Source organism: Folsomia candida, unplaced genomic scaffold (genome assembly GCF_002217175.1).
Source record: "Folsomia candida strain VU population unplaced genomic scaffold, ASM221717v1 Fcan01_Sc003, whole genome shotgun sequence".
Classification (NCBI taxonomy): domain Eukaryota; kingdom Metazoa; phylum Arthropoda; class Collembola; order Entomobryomorpha; family Isotomidae; genus Folsomia; species Folsomia candida.
The window spans coordinates 8,911,895-8,929,486 of record NW_019091195.1 but is presented as its reverse complement, the minus strand read 5'-3'; the positions used below and the strand labels follow the sequence as shown (position 1 = coordinate 8,929,486).

Below are 17,592 nucleotides of genomic sequence, written 5' to 3'. Positions count from 1 at the left end.
AGTTAGGTCGTCTTGAATTTATCTTCTCTCTGTGTCTCTTATTTCCTGATAAAGATTCTGCTCAAGTTATGAGGAAGATAGTGTAATCCCTTTTCAGTCGGACAATTCCTACCATAAAGCTACATACTATTTATATTATAAGATTTCTGCACACAGAAAGAACAACCAAGCCCAATAATTTCAGAGAGAATTTTCGCAACATTTCTTCATAATGCGGTGTTTTATGCTTTTGCTATTATTGGTACTTACTGCATGTACAGTACATGGATTTTCACGTAAAAGAGTGTACCCTAAGCCAGCACAAATTTCACGTAATAAGAAATTAAGGGACGTCGGCGAACCATTATTTGTGACTCCTTTACTCAATTCTGGCAAGGTCGAAGAAGCTCGAAAGCTATCTCTGGTGACTAATCTCACATCAATTGTGAGCTACACTGGTTATTTTACTGTGAACGAAACTTACAACTCCAACATGTTCTTTTGGTTCTTCCCTGCAGCAGTAAGTTCATCTCATTAATTATACAAAAAAATCTTACGCAGATAAGTGACTGGAATATGCTTTGCAGTACAACAGCGAGAAAGCTCCTGTGGTGTTGTGGCTTCAGGGAGGTCCAGGGGGTCATCTCTGTTTGGACTTTTCGTTGAAAATGGTCCATTTATAATCGATGCTAACAACGACATTACATTCCGCACGACTTCTTGGAGTTTGACTCACTCAGGTATCACGCATAATATCCAACTATTTATTATTGTACTTACTATTACTGTATTTATTATTGATATGGTCCTCAGTGTTATACATCGATAATCCCGTGGGCACTGGTATGTATGAAGATCTCGCTGTATTTATTTTTTGTCCTATCTGTGATGCAAATTTAAAGTAAATATGACAAATTCTTAAGGCTTCAGTTTCACGGAGAATGATAAAGGGTACGCCCAATCCGAAGATGATGTGGCTGGTAATGTCTACAGTGCAATGACACAATTTTACACGCTCTTTCCAGAGTACCAATCTCTAGATTTTTATGCAACTGGGGAATCCTATGCAGGTATTTATTTAATAGCAGTATTGTGTATGTAGACTATTGAGAATTACAGTAAGTGCAAACAGATGCCTTTATGAATCATTAGGAAAGTATGTTCCAGCCATTGTTCACAAAATTCATGAAGAAAATCAAAAGTCGCCCAAAGTTAAAATTAACCTGAAGGGAATGGTGATTGGCGATGGGTTCTCAGATCCTGAGAACATGTTGAACTATGGGGACTATTTGTACAATATTGGGCTGGTGGATCAAACCCAGAGAATTTATTTTAGAAGCATGGAAGCCAAAGCGAGAGACTTTATCAAGAACGAAAAATTCATGGAAGCATTCATGGTAAATAGATAGATTTGCGATTAATCTAGTTATAGAAAATTGAGAAAGGTTTTATTCCATGACAGGTCATTGACGAATTACTGGACGGGGATTTAACAGAAGGGCCCTCCTACTTTAAGAATTGTACTGGATTTGATTTCTACTTCAATTTCCTCATGTCTGCGGAGCCTAAGGAGATGGGATACTATAATGCGTTTGTTCAACAGCCCCACGTTCGACGTTCCATTCATGTGGGCAATAAAACCTACAATGACGGAAGTACGGTTGAGAAATTTATGAGAGAAGATATGTACAAGTCAGTGTCTCCCTTGATTATCGACATTTTGGACGCCAAGGAAGGCTACAAAGTTTTATTTTACAACGGGCAGCTCGATATTATAGTTGCGAACGTATTGACAGAAAATTTTCTTCACAAATTATCATGGCATGGACAAACATCTTGGGAAAATGCTGACCGGAAAATTTGGAGAGTTGGCAATGAAATTGCAGGATATGTAAAAGCTGAAGATAATTTGAGTTATCTTTTGGTACGAAATGCAGGGCATATCGTGCCATATGATCAACCCAAGTATGCATTTGATTTAATCAATAGATTTACTGCTGGTAAGCCATTTGCTTAGTACTCCTAAATTATTAAGGCAAATGTTCATGATTATACTTGTACGAGTACGATATACTTGTTCGTACGTTCGTCAAAGCATATATTTACATATATGCTTTGAAGCATTATCTTAAATACATATGTGCAATCCAATTTTATTTGCATACTGTCTCGTATTACTATAATTATTATTGTAATGTTATGTTGGAGAAATTCCTTTTGGAAATCAAACTTCATGTAATCATTAATCTTTAATAAAATTGAATCTTTATTATTGAAAATCAATACACATAAAAAATTCAATGGAATTACTATAGGCGAGCACATAAGGTACTTCTATTTACGAATAATATAAAACCACCAACCCTCCTATTGTAGCTGGAATTTTTTAATGGACCATGAAAATCTAAAATTATATAGTTTTTTGTCGGTTACCTCCCAAACTTTAGTTCATCCTCGATAATATGTAAGATACTTAACCTAAATCGATCTACAGTTAACCAAATGTATGTATAGTTGATTTCCTTTGTAGGTTTAAAGTCCTTTGTGCTAATATTTATGGGCTTGACTGATATATTATCACAAAACTTGCACTTTTCAAAACTATATTGAAAACTCTGTCCCTATAATTAATTTCTAGCAATAAAGACGTGGCCTTATCATTTCAGGAATCATGAAAACGATTTAAATGGTTATCATTTATACATGAGCCCGTTTTGCATAGGCAATAAAAGTGCAGAGTGACTATTCCTGTATATACACATACATTTAATGGATGAAGGCATTCTGATGAAAAAAATAACAAATACACTACAATGTATGTATCACCAGGATCCCACAATCTGCAACTTGTCATATGTCATATACTAAATATACATACACGTCATTATTGATTACATTATCGTCGTCATTGTATCTCTGAACTGCATGTATTATTACATAATATATGTACTGACTGAGATGCACACAACGCAACATGAGCCATGTGGTTTATTCAGGTGAGTTATTTGTATGTATCGTCTATATTCTCAGTAAATTTTGTTTTGCGCTTTGCAAACATGTAATGAGCTACATATATGAGCTATTTATGTATCCCTCCCTGTGTCTGAATAGGGAATTATACTATGAATTGCTTGATGTCATCAATGTGGAACAGAGCAATGTTTCAGACAAAACTGCGGATTATTGTAGTAATTAGTTCTCATTGAAGCCTAAAAGATTTTCCCTGTGATTTCGAACTCCCGTCACAAAATCATGCACCACTCGTTCCATGTAATGAAAAGGTTTCCGAACCACGCCCTCCAAGAAACCAAGGTGTCCACCTCGGACGGTCACAATCATCGCCAAATTACTCCCTTCCATTTCCGCCTGTTTAATCGGCAGACCTGTCAAAATGATGATGAGTTTCTTTAACATGCCAGTTTTAAAACAATATTTTACTATGAACTTACATGACAGGGGTTGCAAAGGGTCGTCCTCAGAAGAAAGTCCAAACACAGGAATCGTAAACTTGTCAACGTTATCTATAACAGTAGCAGATCTGTATATGGAATTCAAATATAAACTTTTTAATCCTTAGTTCACACTTTCTTTATTGTTTAAGAAAAATAAAAATGTCTCATCACATCATTCATTGACAGTTTGGTGATATTTTACCTGTAGTAATCCATCACAGTTTCAAAGCCAAATTGAGGAGCTGTAAAATGAGAGTCAAATTCCCTCAGGTTCGTGCTGCGAAGAATCTGCAAAAGTTTATGTATTTTGAGACACTAAGGACCAGTGACACGGTAACGTTTTGTATGTAGTTTTTCATGCAACCAATAACTAAACTAATCACACATGTACTTCGTTGAAATGAAGTAAAAGCAATACGTACATACGTGGGTGTTTTATTATTGATTTTCAAAATGTATGTTCCGCACTGTTTCTGGCCAAACTTTTGATGAAATAACAAACTTCAAATACATTTAGGATGCTGTGATTTTTTTCAGTTCTGTAAGTTATCATTAACGCTAGCAACAACTCATCAAAATTTACCTCGAAAATATGCCAAAATTTACGACTTGATTTCATTATCATCCGAATACCGTTTATCCCTGATGTCTTTCTTTAAGTTTCGATACGAATAATAATCACTAAGGGTCAAGTCTGGACTGCACGGGGTGTGGTTTGTGCAGGTAAAGAGATTTTCGTCTGCAGCAGCCCTCTAAAACAGCCAGGTATTTGGTGGTGCGTTGTCGTCTAAAAAAAGGCCAACTCTTTATTTTGACCCCACGTTTCTTTTCAACCGCAGGACGCAGCACCATCGGGGTTCCTGCACACACAGCCCCGTTTATTGTAGTATTTCCAGCAATAAATTTTATAAGGAGGAGACCTTTGGTATCCTTGAAAATGGTCATCATCAATTTTTTGTCAGATTTTTGCACTTTTCAATTCACGGGCGGTGGCAACCCCTCGTGCTACCACTGAATGAGTTATTATTTGGTCACCGGGTCATAATAGTATACCCAAGTACCATATCCAGCTAATAAAATATTGAGCAGATTCAAGTCTTTATTTAATAGGCTAAAATTGGCATTGCAAAAGTCGACTCGGTCCTGTTTGTGAGATGCCGAAAGCAATTTTGGTACCCAAAGGACGGAAACCATTTTTATACCGAAGTCTTCAGTTAACATGGAACAAATTGTTGTTTTTGGAACCCCCATCTCATCTGCTAAATAGGACAGTTTCAATCACGGATTTCTCATTATTGGTTCCTCTAGTTTCCGGAGCCTTTCTGTGGAAGAAACGGATTTTGAGCGTCCTGGCGACTTTTTGTCCGAGATCTCTTTTCGCCATCATTTAAAATTATTGGCACAATTGAATTTGTGTTTTGTGTTGGGCAGTTTTCATCGTAAATTTTAAGCATTCGATCATAAATCTGCGACACGTATTACCCATCCAGCATTAAAAATTAAATCACACTACGATATTTAATTTGCAAATCTGACATTTTTTCCGCCGAGGTAAAGTTTGCCGATTTATTGCCAGCGTTTATGTTAACCCACAGGGATGAAAAAAATCACAGCCTCCTAAATGTATTCGAAGTTTATTATTTCATCAAAACTTTGGTCAGAAACAGTGCGGAACATACCTTTTGAAAATCAATAATAAAACACCTACGTACATGCGTTCATATTCTTACTTTTTCAAAGTCCCAACAGTCACGAACCTATAATGGTAATTGAAATAATAAGGGTCTAATTACGACTTATAATTTTGGAACTAAAAATGCTTGCAACGCACCTCAAGTACTTGTCGGTACCTATTTAAGGAAAATTGTAGGAGAAAAGTTGGTGAGTAGAGTTTGCAATATTTTATAAATTTAAAGCTTACAAATTGATTTGATTGTATAAACTGTATACTTACATTTTTGACAAAAATTTTACATTTTGAGTCAACCCGTAGTTTATGACGTAGTGGTTAATAAATGGCTTTTCTAGATTTTTGACCCCATTGACCACATCCCAACAAATGGAAATCACCATTGCGCAGATAAATGTTTCCTGTGCTTCTTGTTGGTGATTGACCATATATTGGCAGAAAACCATTCTATGAAATTCATGTCACAAATTAATACCTTAATGCCCAGTGATTTGATTGCCAATGACCACGTACCCTCCCATCGACGTTCCTATTGTCATCATCTTTTCTCCAGGGTATTTTCGTTTCAGGTAGTGAATTATTTCGACTAGGTCTTCACAGTTAGACGCAGAATACAGTCTGGGTGTCTATTAATAAATCATATTAGTTATAAATAATTAGCTTGTGAGTTACGAACGACGAGTTTCCACTCCAAAAGAACAGAAAATGAGGGCATCACCTTTATGGGAACTGAAATAAATGTTCAGTAAAAACATGTACAATGGCCATAAAGAGAAATTGGTCAATGTTCAAGGCTTATGTGACATTACCTCCTCCAAGTCCTCTATGGTTTAGCACAATGACTGTAGCCCCAGCACTTTGACACGTCATTGCTAGCGTTTTTACGTAAGAAGTTTGGGACGAACTAGTTAACCCAGGTAGGATAAGTACTTTAAGGCTAGGCCTTCAAAATAATCAATCAACTATCAATCAAAATTGTTCAATCGAATCGAAATCAAAGTTAAAATAAAGTAAATATAAATGGGGTGTTACTCTTTGTCTTTCTTCTGGGTTGGTTCCAGAAAATCAATACCGACCTGACCACCATCCAAAAGTGTCACTATTTCCCGTCGATAAGGCAATTTGAAAGCTGGAGAAAGTCTGAAATCATGCGAATCAAATTTTCACGTCATGGTTTAAATTTCATTGCGTTTATTTTAAAATATAAATTTAAGGAATTTATCGTCACTAGTCGTCACCTGAGACGCAAGCCCATCACGGATTGTAACCTCCCTTCCCAGAAACACGATGGATAATATTTATTTTTTAGAGTGTGCACATGTTTGTCCAAAAATGCACGCAGCTTTTCATTGCTGGTATGAATCCTGGGCTCCTTTTAAAAATAAATTATTGAATTACATATAATTACTCAAAAAATTATTTGAAACGGAAAATGATCTTTTCGTTCCATTTAAATATTCATGTATAAAAGTGAAATATATGTCAAGCGGAAGTACCTTTGCGACATTGAATAAGTAGTAAGTGATGAGCACCGCAAGTGATGAGACAGCTCCAGCAAGAAGGTAAATGTTCTCGCTAACTTTCTCTAACGCTTGCATTTGCAGATTCATTTGCATGAATTTTTCTTGTTCTATTCCTAACAGACTTTTATTATTGCATTCAAGTTTTCATGTAAACTTTCGAGTTACGACAAGGAATGAGATTCAAAATTCAGTCAAACTGCGACAAATTGAATATGCAGATATACTGAGGGAAGCCGAAAGTAATATCAACTAAAATGCTGATGGAGATCTGACTATAATTTACGTGATCGTCAGAATAGTGGAAGCGAGTCCCATATTAAAAGTGGTAAGCACGGGGTAAATTGGCATAAGGAAATGAAAGTATCGACATTTATGCACATGATTGAACGAAAGACGGCCACCACTCCTGGGCGCTGTTAAGAAGGAAGAAGAAGAAGGATTAAGAAGACGAAGGCTGCTATGCGTACTCCGATTATGTATGTATTAATAATTTTCGCCTGCCGACCTTGCCCCCCTATAGCTTTCTCCTCCTATGGCTCCACTGCCTCACTTGCTCCTCGTCGAGAGTGTGCAGAGAGAGAACAGATTTGGAATGGATATTTACTGCTTAATATCCGCTGCCCATGATAAACGAGCTCTTTGTCTGACGTGATGCAGGTAGTGAATTAAAATAACTGGAGTGAAGGCAGATCAGGCACGTTGTCTCCATTCTGTATAAAAGAACTGCTTTCTCCCTCCTCCTAAACCACCCAGAGCTGATTTCGATGAATCCTGCCTATCGTTAGTTAGTTGGCCGGTCTGCCTCGCTGGTTGGCCTCTCCCAACTATAACCCACCGTCCTCCTTGTCGTCAGATCAATACTACTCCATATATCCAGACCTCTGCTGCTGCTGCTGCCTTTCTCTCTCCCTCTCTCTCTCTCTCTCATGCGGATGGAGAAAGCCGCCCGTTTTCCTTCTCCATCACATCCCTCCTCGAAAAACTCTTCACAAGCCTGGGCATTTGAGCTACACGGGGATCCGGAATAGAATGCTCGGCTTAGAGAAGCAGTGGTGAAAAGCAACTCGCTCTTTTTGTCATTATCGTAGCAACCTCCCATCCAGAACTCTTGAAAGCAGATAGAAAATCCACCATGGTCTACTTCCAGCACGGACTCGTGTAATATAAAGGCCACCATGCACCATCATGCTCAGCTTTCTCCTGCTCCACTCTCAAGAACACTCTCTTTCTCTCAGGATTGGTGCAGGATTACCCCCAACTCTAGAAATAGCACAGGCCATTTCTGCAAATGTAAATGTATTCCATCCCCATCAATTTCCTCCTTTCAATAGAGTGAAACCATATAGTATTGCCTTGAATTATTGTATGTACGTATGTACTAAAAGTCGCGTATAAATATTTAGTATGTGGAAAAAGAGAACTATAATGCTACTCATTAAATGCGAATTGGAGACAAATAATTGCTTATAATTTGAGTGGTACTGTAATGCTGACGAATTAGATATAGCATGACCTATAAAAATTTGATTGACAACAATGCCGCAAACTATTATTGCTTCTTCTTCTGCTAATAAATTGCATTGGCATTGGGAAGTCTGTGGAAGTAGAAGGGCAAAAAATGGTCCAGATTTTCTCAGAGCGTGTATGAACATAAGCATAATATTAAAGCAGGTGGAAGGCAAGCGGAACGTGTTTGTGCCAACATTTTCTGCTCTCGTGGAGCTTGCTTTCACTGTGCTTTCTCCACATTAGTTTTAGTATCGTGTTCCTTCCTTGTTAACTATTATTCCTTGTTCCATTTGCTTAGCTCCCTGTTTTTTATGCTACATTTCTCTCTCCTCGTTGTATGGAGTTACCCTTTCATCGGTTCTGCATGCTTGTGCTTCTTATGCCATGCGATGAAAGTATGCACGGAGTTGGAGAAAATGCTGTGATCGTGTGGTGCTGCAGTGGCGACGAGATTTTCTTCCGATAGAAATGTCTCGTGGGTGCACCAACAACCTGAAAATTCTGCTTTATGCTGTGCGGCTGGCTGGTCTGCCATACTATGTGCAAAATATTATTGCAAACGAAACAACAATTTATTGATTTGCTCAAATAGGCGTGAGTTAGCTTTCGTTGACTGAATATTTATAGTGGAGGGGTCTTTTATAATTGGTCATGTGTCCCAATTCATGGCTCATAAATGATGACACAGTTTATTGTTATTTCCTTTCTAGAATAAAGGTACGTCCTGAAAATGCCAACGAGAGCCACAAAAGAATGCACCAATAATGTAAACTAACATAAGTGCCTTTCTTACCTATTCCTTTTGTATTAAGCATCTTCCCAGAGGTAGGCCGGTGATTATGGATGGTGTTTCAATTTCCCAAGTAATATATGCATTAACCATCACTTTATAAACTTTCATGCATTGCATTTCTATAATAGGCAATTTTCCACAAACTCGTTGGACCCATTATTCGGTGCACAATAATAAGTACATAATGTGCACAGATTACTGCAAGCTTTTCTTAATTTGCTGCTGTTTAATTTATACAACACAGTAATATTTTCGGAAACGTACAAACTCGACATTTTCTTAAGAGTTTCTTAAAAGTAATAAAAACTGACAAAGTATAGTACAAGACGCCACATGCACGCAAATTATTATGTATGTACATAGAATGTATGTATTTATATATCGTAAGTCATCAATCCAGCCTTGAAAGTGTATTTACTATGAAATCTACCAACGTATTTGAACGTAGCTGAGAGAAAAGGAATGATTATCGATGCCAACATTTTATTTTTACAGGAGTTGCTTGTTGAGAATCTACAACTTCCGTAGATTTTCGTGTTGCGACAACCTAAACCATTTAGGTAAGCAAAGTGCAAAAGTGTTTGGCAGCAGACAAGAACCTCGGCCCATTTAAAGTTTCTGAAATGGAGCGTCGTTCATTCATAGCGTGATATTATGCCATCCAGCCTCAGTATGAGATTTTAATTGCGTACGCATGTGACGCTTATTTCGATTTGATGCAAATTTTATAAAACTCAATATATGCAGTTTCATGATAGCACTGGTTTTATTTTTGCAAAGTTGCAATGCAAATGCAACACACATGCATACAATATTTTTGAGCGAGTCGTCTCAAATTCTCACTACGCTGCTCTTCTTTCAGCCCGGTTTTTCGCAGTTGCACATGAGGTTCATGAAGTAAATAAGTTTTGGTTACAGGCAAAACAAAATCGTGTGCATTAAGTCGCTAAAATATAAAATCAACAAGCAAACAGCTTCTTGTTCCACTAATATCTAAAGTTACAAGGAATTATCAGGACAGGATGCCACAGGGAAAGCTGAAGGTGAAAGCCAAGATTCCGGTAGGGGCAAAAGTGAAACAACGGACAATTGCCAAAGCGAAAGATGTTCAAAAGAGAAGTAAGTTAATTCAGCAGTGAACAACAACATTCGTAGTAAAATCCCATTTTTATACTTATTAGACATGAGTCATATTTGTGGTAATTATCCATTGCTTAAATTATAAGACAGGCCTGCGCAGCGTAAGAAGGCGGCCAACGCGGTGGGGGCGGCGATAACGAGGGCCATCAATGAGAACAACGAGACGACCGTGAGAGAGAAAGCGGTGGTGGACGGAAAGACGCTTCATATCCTTCCCTCCGACGACGTCCTTCCCGCAGAAAAGGTAACACGAAATAACTAAAGAGAAATCAATTTAAACCAAGTAAACAATATAACTTGTGTAGGCTGGTCTGGGCAGTGCTGGTGGGGCTAAACCTTCCACCAGCTCGAAGAAGAATCAGAAAAAGTCAAAAAACAAAAAGTGAATCGTATCTACAATTTTCCAGTTTTTGCGTAATCTTCACCTTCCCTTGTTCGCTGAACATGCCCTTAGCTCGAAAATATAATTACGATAAATAAATATTTTTCAATTTTAGTATTAAAGAGCTCAATATTTATTTATGTTTTGTCACGATCAAGTGATCACACTACAACGGGAGATTACAACGTTTATGATTAACATATATAATATACTTTGTGACTAGAAGTGCTATATCCGGGTGAGGAATGCAACGTGAACTTTTTGCACGTGCAGATGTCTATGTTGCAGAATCAGTTTGCAAATAGATTATCATTAATATTATACATACATCACAATTCACAGGAGACTTCATGCTATAGGACTGAAGTATATACACATGGAAAAATTCTATGTGGTTATTATTGTCATGAATTATTGTTTCAGACATGGTAAATCATCGGTCATCTGAATTCATTAAAAGAACGATTCGGATCATTAGTATTGCACCAGTTTGGCGTATGACTTGACTCTAGGTTCCACTAAATGGCAAATATTTTTGGCTACCATACAATACACATATTTATGACAATTGATAGTGAGACAAACAGAGCTGGGTGATTATTGGTTTTTTAGGGTGGATTAAGGATTATGGATTAACCACAAAATAATGTGGATTGTGATTAAATTATTTTCGTGAGATTAATTCATGTCAGGATTAATCCGGATTAATCCATAAATTCTGGAAATTTCAGGATTATGGATTATGGATTAATAATCCGGATTAATTTGGTGATTAATGATTTTTACACTATATCTAGCGCAAAAACTTCAACTATGTGGTTTCACATAAAATATTTAAAAGGCCAGTTTCAATTGATATATGTAGCACAAGGCAGCGAGAACATGTTGATTCTTCAAATGGTAGCTGACAGAACAAAGTTGTGAGAACTTGAGACTTCAAGCTACACAGTGGGATGAAATGGAACTGGGAATTGAACTGAGTAATCCAGATTGAGAATTAATCATGAATAGGTAATCATGATTAGTAATCATGATTTGGATTAATCTGGATTAATAATCATGATTAGTAATCATGATTGGGATTAATCAGGATTAGTAATCCGTAATCACGATTATGGATTAATGAAATCAAATGGGATTATTCCCGGATTAATTCTAATTCCTGAAAAATAGGGATTATAGATTGGGATTAATCTACAAAAAACTCTCATTGCCGGATTAGGGATTATGGATTAATAATCCATAATCCGGGATTAAAATCCATAATCCTTAATCAGGATTATCCCAGCTCTGGAGACAAAGGCATACAACAGTTGCAACATCTTCTGAGTCATATGTAGTAGTTGACTACATTACTTTTTGCTTCTAAGCCGTATTCATTCAAATACACTGTCGCAGAATAAACACGATTAAAACAGGTATAACCAATATCGGTTGAAATATTGTTGTGAGATCACAGTCTGTGGTATATTGACCACATAAAATTTGCTTTGAGTGGTAATTCTGTAGCATAATCATTATTAATCATAAAATGAGTCGTTGTCCTTACTGAAATTTAACCAAAAGTGTCAAACTGTAAACGGGTTCCATACAACTGGATAAAAATTGGATGGAACGTTTATAAATGCAAAAGTTCATTGTGCTATCTGGTAATTCACAATAATGTAAAATCTGAATTCGAACTAGAGCTAGCTTCTAATTATTGTTGTTATCTTCTACGCACGTAATGAAGTACACATGTAATTATGTATGTACAGTGTCGGACAGATGTCTACGTCCACATAGTCGCGTCAATTTCATTTTCAAATTGTCACTGAACTACTGAACCAATTTTCATCATTGATATATCAAATTCTCACAAATTTAACGTAATTTCATAAAACATATGAGTTATTTCTGAAAATTCTGGGAAAACTGAGAATCATAGTGCAGAGCGAGAGAGGATGAAATTTGAGCGGACAAAAGTCTACGTCCACTTCACTTTAATTGTCAACAACAAAAATCTCTCCAATTTATAAAATCAGGTAACTTAATAAATCTATCAATAACATATGCCGCATTAATTTTTAAATAATTTTCTTCCAGAAAAATATGATGGCGTCGACACGCAAGGAAATTCCTATCGCTATTCGAGATCTTGTCATTCAGGACTGGAAGGGTGGACAAAAAGGGGGCTGTCGCAGAGACAAATATGGACCAAGTATAAATTAGCAAGGACAACCATCCAGACAATCATTAAGAACTTTAAAGCTAATGGTTCAGTCCAAAACAAGGTCAGAAGTGGTCGAAAACCCATTTTGGCTCACCGAGAAGTACGCCACGTGCTCAACAAAGTCAACGTTACACCCTCACTTAGTGCTCCAAAGCTATCTACCGAGATCAAGGAGATGTTCGACAAACAAGTTAGTCCTAGGACCATCCAAAGAACACTGAACAAGGGAAATTTGAAATCCCACAGAGCAGTCCGGAAGCCTCTTATTGTACCGAGGAATGCAACCAAACGAGTGAAGTTTGCCAGAGACCACATTTCCAAGCCACAAACATTCTGGGACATATTTTATGGACTGACGAGTCAAAGTTCAATGTCTGTGGGTCAGATGGGCGTCGTAGAGTGTGGAGGTATCCAAAAGAAGCTTTGAATCCAAAAAATCTCAACCCCACAGTTAAGCACGGCGGCGGGTCGGTAATGGTGTGGGGATGCATGGCTTCAAGTGGGGCAGGAAAAATGGAATTTATTGACGGAATTATGGACCAATACAAGTACCAGGGAATACTTGACCGTAATATCCAGGAATCTGTTCGAAAACTTGGACTTGGACGACGATTTGCCTTCCAACAAGACAACGATCCGAAACACTCTGCCAAGTCCACCATGGAATACTTCAAGAAAAAAAAATTCCGAAGCTAGAATGGCCTCCCCAATCTCCAGACTTGAATCCCATTGAGCATCTGTGGGACCACATTGAAAGAGAAATAAGAAAACAATCTTTTTCAGGAATTCCGGGCCTTAAATCCAGAATTCGTGAAGTTTGGGAAACCATTTCTGAAGATGTGACCAAGAATTTGGTAAACTCTATGACTCGACGCCTTGAAGCCGTCCTTAAAGCGAACGGAGGCCCAACCAAATATTAAAAATTAATTGTTATAACATTCCTTATAAATTACAGTTTTTTTTGTATGTTTTCTCTTACTGGACGTTGACTTTTGTCCATCCAATTGTTTTCATTTTGAATTAAAATACATCTCTGGCCTAAAATAAATTTTTTAGCGGAAAACTAATAATGTGCTATGAAATTACGTTAAATTTGTGAGAATTTGATATATCAATGATGAAAATTGGTTCAGTAGTTCAGTGACAATTTGAAAATGAAATTGACGCGACTATGTGGACGTAGACATCTGTCCGACACTGTATAGGGGACACAAATTGTAGTTCAGTCATAGGTTCCAGGAAATATTTTAAAAGTACTGGATTTAGCCGACAGTGCCAGTGCTTGCAACTTTGGGAATTTCTGGTTGAAATAAATGCAACATTTTAATCCTTTTGCATTTAATGTTCATCTGACGAATTTCCTCGTGAAGCGAAATTCCCATTGCACTTCTGAAATTGTAGACATATAATTAATGAAGTATACATTCATTCATGAGTCTCGTGCCAAAAACTATTTCAATGTCAAATACTTGGGCTCAATATCTATGGAGTCGAGGTCTGAAGGAGGAATCAAGTCAATTCCAGCTTGATATTTTTCAACTCCATTCCATGCAATCATAACCCCGTTGTCTGTACACAATTTCTTTTCAGGACATATTAGTTTGTAGTTCATCTCTTGGCAAACAAGGTCAAGTCCTTTCTTCACCGATTCATTACAAGCAACCCCTCCAGAGACAACCTGAAGAATGAATAACATAATTGTTTTCGACCTGTTTATGAATAGAGTATACAATAATGCTTAAGAATCAGAATACCAGAACGCGATTGTTGTCAGGAATAAGATGTTTCATGTCGGCATAGATCATTCCTCGCTGTAGATCAAAGTTTTAAATGTTTTTTACTTCTTATGAATTCAAGTTTTATTGTTGTTAATCCTTCGGTTCTCGAACGAACTAACCTGTATTTTCTTGCACAAATGAGCAACAACAGCATACTGGAAACTAGCGCATACGTCTGCATGGGTCGGGATCACATCTGGACCATCGCATCCTATGCAATTCAATTTCATACATATTAGAACATTTATATACAGTCTAATATGCTTATATTGATTGCATATTCACATGAAGTCAATATCATACCATGTGCTCGTTCTTCCCTCAAAATGTGACGAAGCGCGATAAACTTTAGACCTAATAAAATCGAAATTCGAACATATTTATAGATCGAATTGGTCAGATATGAATATTTTACTAATAATTAATTCGTGTCTTAGTACCTGCAAATGACCAGTTGCAATCTCGATACTTATACATTGGAGTTGGAAATTTGAAGCCCTCGGGATTTCCACGCCTTGCATAATATTCTATAGCAGCGCCTCCAGGAAGAGATGATCCCTCGGGAAGATTGTAAAGTTTTAATCTCCTTGCAGTCTATGAATTCAGAAATTATATTAATACTGGCTAATCTGCGTAGTATCTATACATTCGCCCAATTCATAATCGTGTCAGTATATATTTACCTTGTCAAATGCTACGCAAATAGGTGGTTAACACTTGTTCGTTTTGTTTGTAGCTTAGACTAATTGCATAATAAATAGGATCACTGAGTTGAAGATCAACTCGACCTTGGTATTTCAAAATCCTCAGCACCGGAGCTAAGAAGTGATCGTACTTTTTAGGTAACAAAGTGAACGTATTTTGTATTGATCTATTTAGAAGTGGCTCATCTTGTCAAACCCGATATGGGGAAACCACCCGTCTGATATTTTTAACATTTTATTCGCCGCATATACATAACCTACCTAAAGTAATATGTGGTACAAAAGATTGTCAGTGAAAATATTTCTTATTTTCAACTTGCAAATCTTTTCTTTCACCATCACTTTATGTGCTTACTGAACTGCAGTGGTAGTTATAATAGTTTACATATATTACCACCTCACGAAAACCAGCATAAAATATTTAAAAACAATTAAACAAGTACCGGATCATCTGATATATAAATACGTCCACTTTCCAACCTACAATAAGCTACACACAAAACGAGCAAATGTAACCTTCGCCCGGAGCGTCATCAATCGTAGTCCCCAAAATTTCAAAGTCGTCAATTGATTTTGCTAAAGCCAAGAGACAGTGCCCTCCAGATATGAGAAGAACCAAATAAGGAAATTGGATATCTTGCAACATTCTGCACGTCAACGCATGAGCCTTCATATGATGAATGGGTATAAAAGGCTTGTTTCCCTCAACACAGAGTTGCTTTCCATGTTTCAAACCCACCAAAAGGGAAAGGGATAAACCTGAATAATAAGAATTTAATCTGAACATGTTATCTGTAACTGACCTCCACATATAAAAGTGAATAAATGACTACAATTTCAGTTTCTAAGCTCACCAGGCTTTACGGTAGTAGCAATGGCATCCAGATCTTTAACAGTGACTTTTGCCTCCGTCATGGCCTCCTTTATTATCCTCGTAATATGCTGCTCATGCAAATGCTTCGCAACTGGAGGAATGATTCCACCATGGCTGTACACACAAGAAAATAATTAGTCTTTAGTTTCACCTCAAATTTAGAACAGGTTACTGTTATTATCGTTGTCCACCAACTTACTTTAAATGGATCTGGAGTTGAGAGTTGAGTGCTAAATACAAACAACACAATTGACTTGATTAATAAAATACAGATATACTCATCTATCAAGCGAGAGATATATTTAGCATAGCCGATTACGATATTGCTCCTTATAGATCCTATGATTTAGATTGTACTCTGGGCGACAAATCCCAATTCTCTGACACTAAGAATAAGTATACAAATTGATTTATTTATGTTACCTTCGCCAAGAATCTGTTTCTCTGTGTTTACAACAGCCACACCCGTGTCATCACAGCTAGTTTCAATCCCCATAATCACGCCTGACTTAGTCGTGCCCCCAGGACCTGACGCATAATTCAAAACCGGCCGAGGGTCAATACTTTCACTCAATTTCTTCTCATTGTCCTCCGTCTCATCAATATTGCTTAGATCATTCGAAGCTCGCTTATCCACCCAGGAATCCTCTTCTCTCGTTTTGGTGGTCACGTTCAGAATATCAGAAATGGTGTTGTATGCAGCCGAAGGGCCTTGTGACCTTCCATCCCCATCATTATTACTCCCATCTCCTCCCCCACCGGGGCGATTTCCTCCACTTCCACTGTTGAAATTAGAACTGTAGAGTGAGGGACAAGAAATTGAGAGATCTCGCTGAAGAGGTAACCATTGTTGCAGGGGAAAGCAGAGCCCACTGCATTGAGAGGGGAGTGAGCACTGCGACTGCTGGAGGAGCCTTCTGTTCAAGAGTTGTCTGAATCTGTGCATTGAATCCTTCGGTTCTCGAACGAACTAACCTCACTACCTTCTTCGACGACGAGTGATTTTCTAAAATAAATCAAATTAGTACATTAATATATATATTTCTCTCACATCAACCAGTTACATATGAATTAATTACACTAATAACAAGCAACAATACGACAAAAAAGTTAAATGAAGATCTGTCGCTGTTCCAGAGTTGAGCTGAATTCTCTCCTTCTTTTATTTCTTGACTAGTAGCTAGAATAAAATATAACCCACTAAATTTAGAAAAATCTTCGCATATTTGTTTACTTGCACTTTTTGATTACCTATTGTGAATTGTAATTGTGCAGACTGAGGGTATCTTCTTGCCTACAATTTAGAGTTTATGTGGGTGGGAGTGAGGAGCCCTACAACACGCAGTGTGAGGCAGAGACGACGTGGGAAGGGAGAGTGAAAGTGTGGGAGAGAAAGTTGCGAGCTGGGCTGGGATTGCAATGCTATTTAGTATCTCTTTAGCGGAGAATCAGAGTAAATGAGGAGCCAAATGCAGAGAAAACTCCATGTGCACTGCTCTCCTTCCGCTTGAAATTCCATATCCTTTGAATGCCCCGCTCCGCCTCTACTTTCTCCA

At 37.5% G+C, this 17,592-nt stretch overlaps 4 protein-coding genes across 22 annotated transcripts; 2 read left to right on the top strand and 2 right to left on the bottom strand.

Moving 5' to 3' along the window:
- Positions 1–43: 43 nt before the first annotated feature.
- On the top strand, positions 44–2,616 carry LOC110847319 (venom serine carboxypeptidase-like). Its single transcript, XM_022094247.2, is given in 7 exon segments — positions 44–499; positions 567–618; positions 621–719; positions 793–822; positions 903–1,049; positions 1,132–1,376; positions 1,442–2,616. Coding segments are annotated over 7 exon segments (1,416 nt in total). The 5' UTR covers positions 44–211; the 3' UTR covers positions 1,997–2,616.
- Positions 2,511–9,370, bottom strand: LOC110846935 (protein ABHD1). Of its 3 annotated transcripts, XM_035849590.1 has the most exons (14): positions 8,947–9,370; positions 7,150–8,877; positions 6,618–7,057; positions 6,360–6,493; positions 6,154–6,261; positions 5,931–6,064; positions 5,840–5,850; positions 5,635–5,747; positions 5,386–5,568; positions 5,263–5,281; positions 5,162–5,188; positions 3,634–3,719; positions 3,429–3,517; positions 2,511–3,362 (listed from the first exon to the last, which is right to left on the bottom strand). In XM_035849590.1, exons 3-14 carry the CDS (start codon positions 6,735–6,737, stop codon positions 3,172–3,174), a joined length of 1,215 nt encoding a protein of 404 aa, XP_035705483.1. In that variant the 5' UTR covers positions 6,738–7,057; positions 7,150–8,877; positions 8,947–9,370; the 3' UTR covers positions 2,511–3,171. The 3 variants fall into 3 exon arrangements, with proteins under 3 accessions (XP_035705483.1, XP_021949464.2, XP_035705484.1); XM_022093772.2 differs by having other exon boundaries at positions 6,618–8,877; XM_035849591.1 differs by lacking the exons at positions 6,618–7,057; positions 7,150–8,877 and having other exon boundaries at positions 8,947–9,367.
- A 426-nt stretch (positions 9,371–9,796) lies between these two features.
- On the top strand, positions 9,797–10,582 carry LOC110846415. Its single transcript, XM_022093168.2, has 3 exons — positions 9,797–10,065; positions 10,173–10,330; positions 10,392–10,582. Exons 1-3 carry the CDS (start codon positions 9,969–9,971, stop codon positions 10,470–10,472), a joined length of 336 nt encoding a protein of 111 aa, XP_021948860.1. The 5' UTR covers positions 9,797–9,968; the 3' UTR covers positions 10,473–10,582.
- Positions 10,583–10,585: 3 nt separating this feature from the next.
- LOC110846414 (probable tRNA N6-adenosine threonylcarbamoyltransferase, mitochondrial) lies at positions 10,586–17,559 on the bottom strand. 17 transcript variants are annotated; one of them, XR_004834367.1, is made up of 15 exons: positions 17,288–17,559; positions 17,116–17,216; positions 16,460–17,042; positions 16,236–16,266; positions 16,017–16,150; positions 15,679–15,921; positions 15,142–15,152; positions 14,899–15,052; positions 14,762–14,812; positions 14,578–14,669; positions 14,435–14,491; positions 14,150–14,358; positions 13,846–14,069; positions 11,777–12,239; positions 10,586–11,057 (listed from the first exon to the last, which is right to left on the bottom strand). XR_004834367.1 is itself a non-coding variant. In XM_035849586.1 (14 exons), the coding sequence occupies exons 3-13, from the start codon at positions 16,980–16,982 to the stop codon at positions 13,943–13,945; spliced, it is 1,632 nt and encodes a 543-aa protein (XP_035705479.1). In that variant the 5' UTR covers positions 16,983–17,042; positions 17,116–17,216; positions 17,288–17,559; the 3' UTR covers positions 10,586–11,057; positions 13,938–13,942. The 17 variants fall into 17 exon arrangements, 2 of the variants coding, with proteins under 2 accessions (XP_035705479.1, XP_035705480.1); XR_004834368.1 differs by having other exon boundaries at positions 13,851–14,069; XR_004834366.1 differs by having other exon boundaries at positions 11,777–12,183; positions 13,877–14,069.
- Between the last annotated feature and the right edge of the window lie 33 nt (positions 17,560–17,592).

What these genes read in the sequence shown, in the direction of transcription:
- LOC110846935 (XM_022093772.2), bottom strand. Translation starts at nt 6,737, where the DNA reads ATGCAAATGAATCTGCAAATGCAAGCGTTAGAGAAAGTTAGCGAGAAC. An exon ending in ACTTATTCAATGTCGCAAAG is followed by an intron (nt 6,494 to 6,617) that starts GTACTTCCGCTT and finishes TATTTTTAAAAG; the next exon opens with GAGCCCAGGATTCATACCAG. An exon ending in ACTGTGATGGATTACTACAG is followed by an intron (nt 3,518 to 3,633) that starts GTAAAATATCAC and finishes TTCCATATACAG; the next exon opens with ATCTGCTACTGTTATAGATA.
- LOC110846415 (XM_022093168.2), top strand. Translation starts at nt 9,969, where the DNA reads ATGCCACAGGGAAAGCTGAAGGTGAAAGCCAAGATTCCGGTAGGGGCA. An exon ending in GAAAGATGTTCAAAAGAGAA is followed by an intron (nt 10,066 to 10,172) that starts GTAAGTTAATTC and finishes TTAAATTATAAG; the next exon opens with ACAGGCCTGCGCAGCGTAAG. An exon ending in ACGTCCTTCCCGCAGAAAAG is followed by an intron (nt 10,331 to 10,391) that starts GTAACACGAAAT and finishes TAACTTGTGTAG; the next exon opens with GCTGGTCTGGGCAGTGCTGG.
- LOC110846414 (XM_035849586.1), bottom strand. Translation starts at nt 16,982, where the DNA reads ATGCACAGATTCAGACAACTCTTGAACAGAAGGCTCCTCCAGCAGTCG. An exon ending in TGCTACTACCGTAAAGCCTG is followed by an intron (nt 15,922 to 16,016) that starts GTGAGCTTAGAA and finishes CTTATTATTCAG; the next exon opens with GTTTATCCCTTTCCCTTTTG. An exon ending in TCCATAGATATTGAGCCCAA is followed by an intron (nt 14,070 to 14,149) that starts GTATTTGACATT and finishes CTACAATTTCAG; the next exon opens with AAGTGCAATGGGAATTTCGC.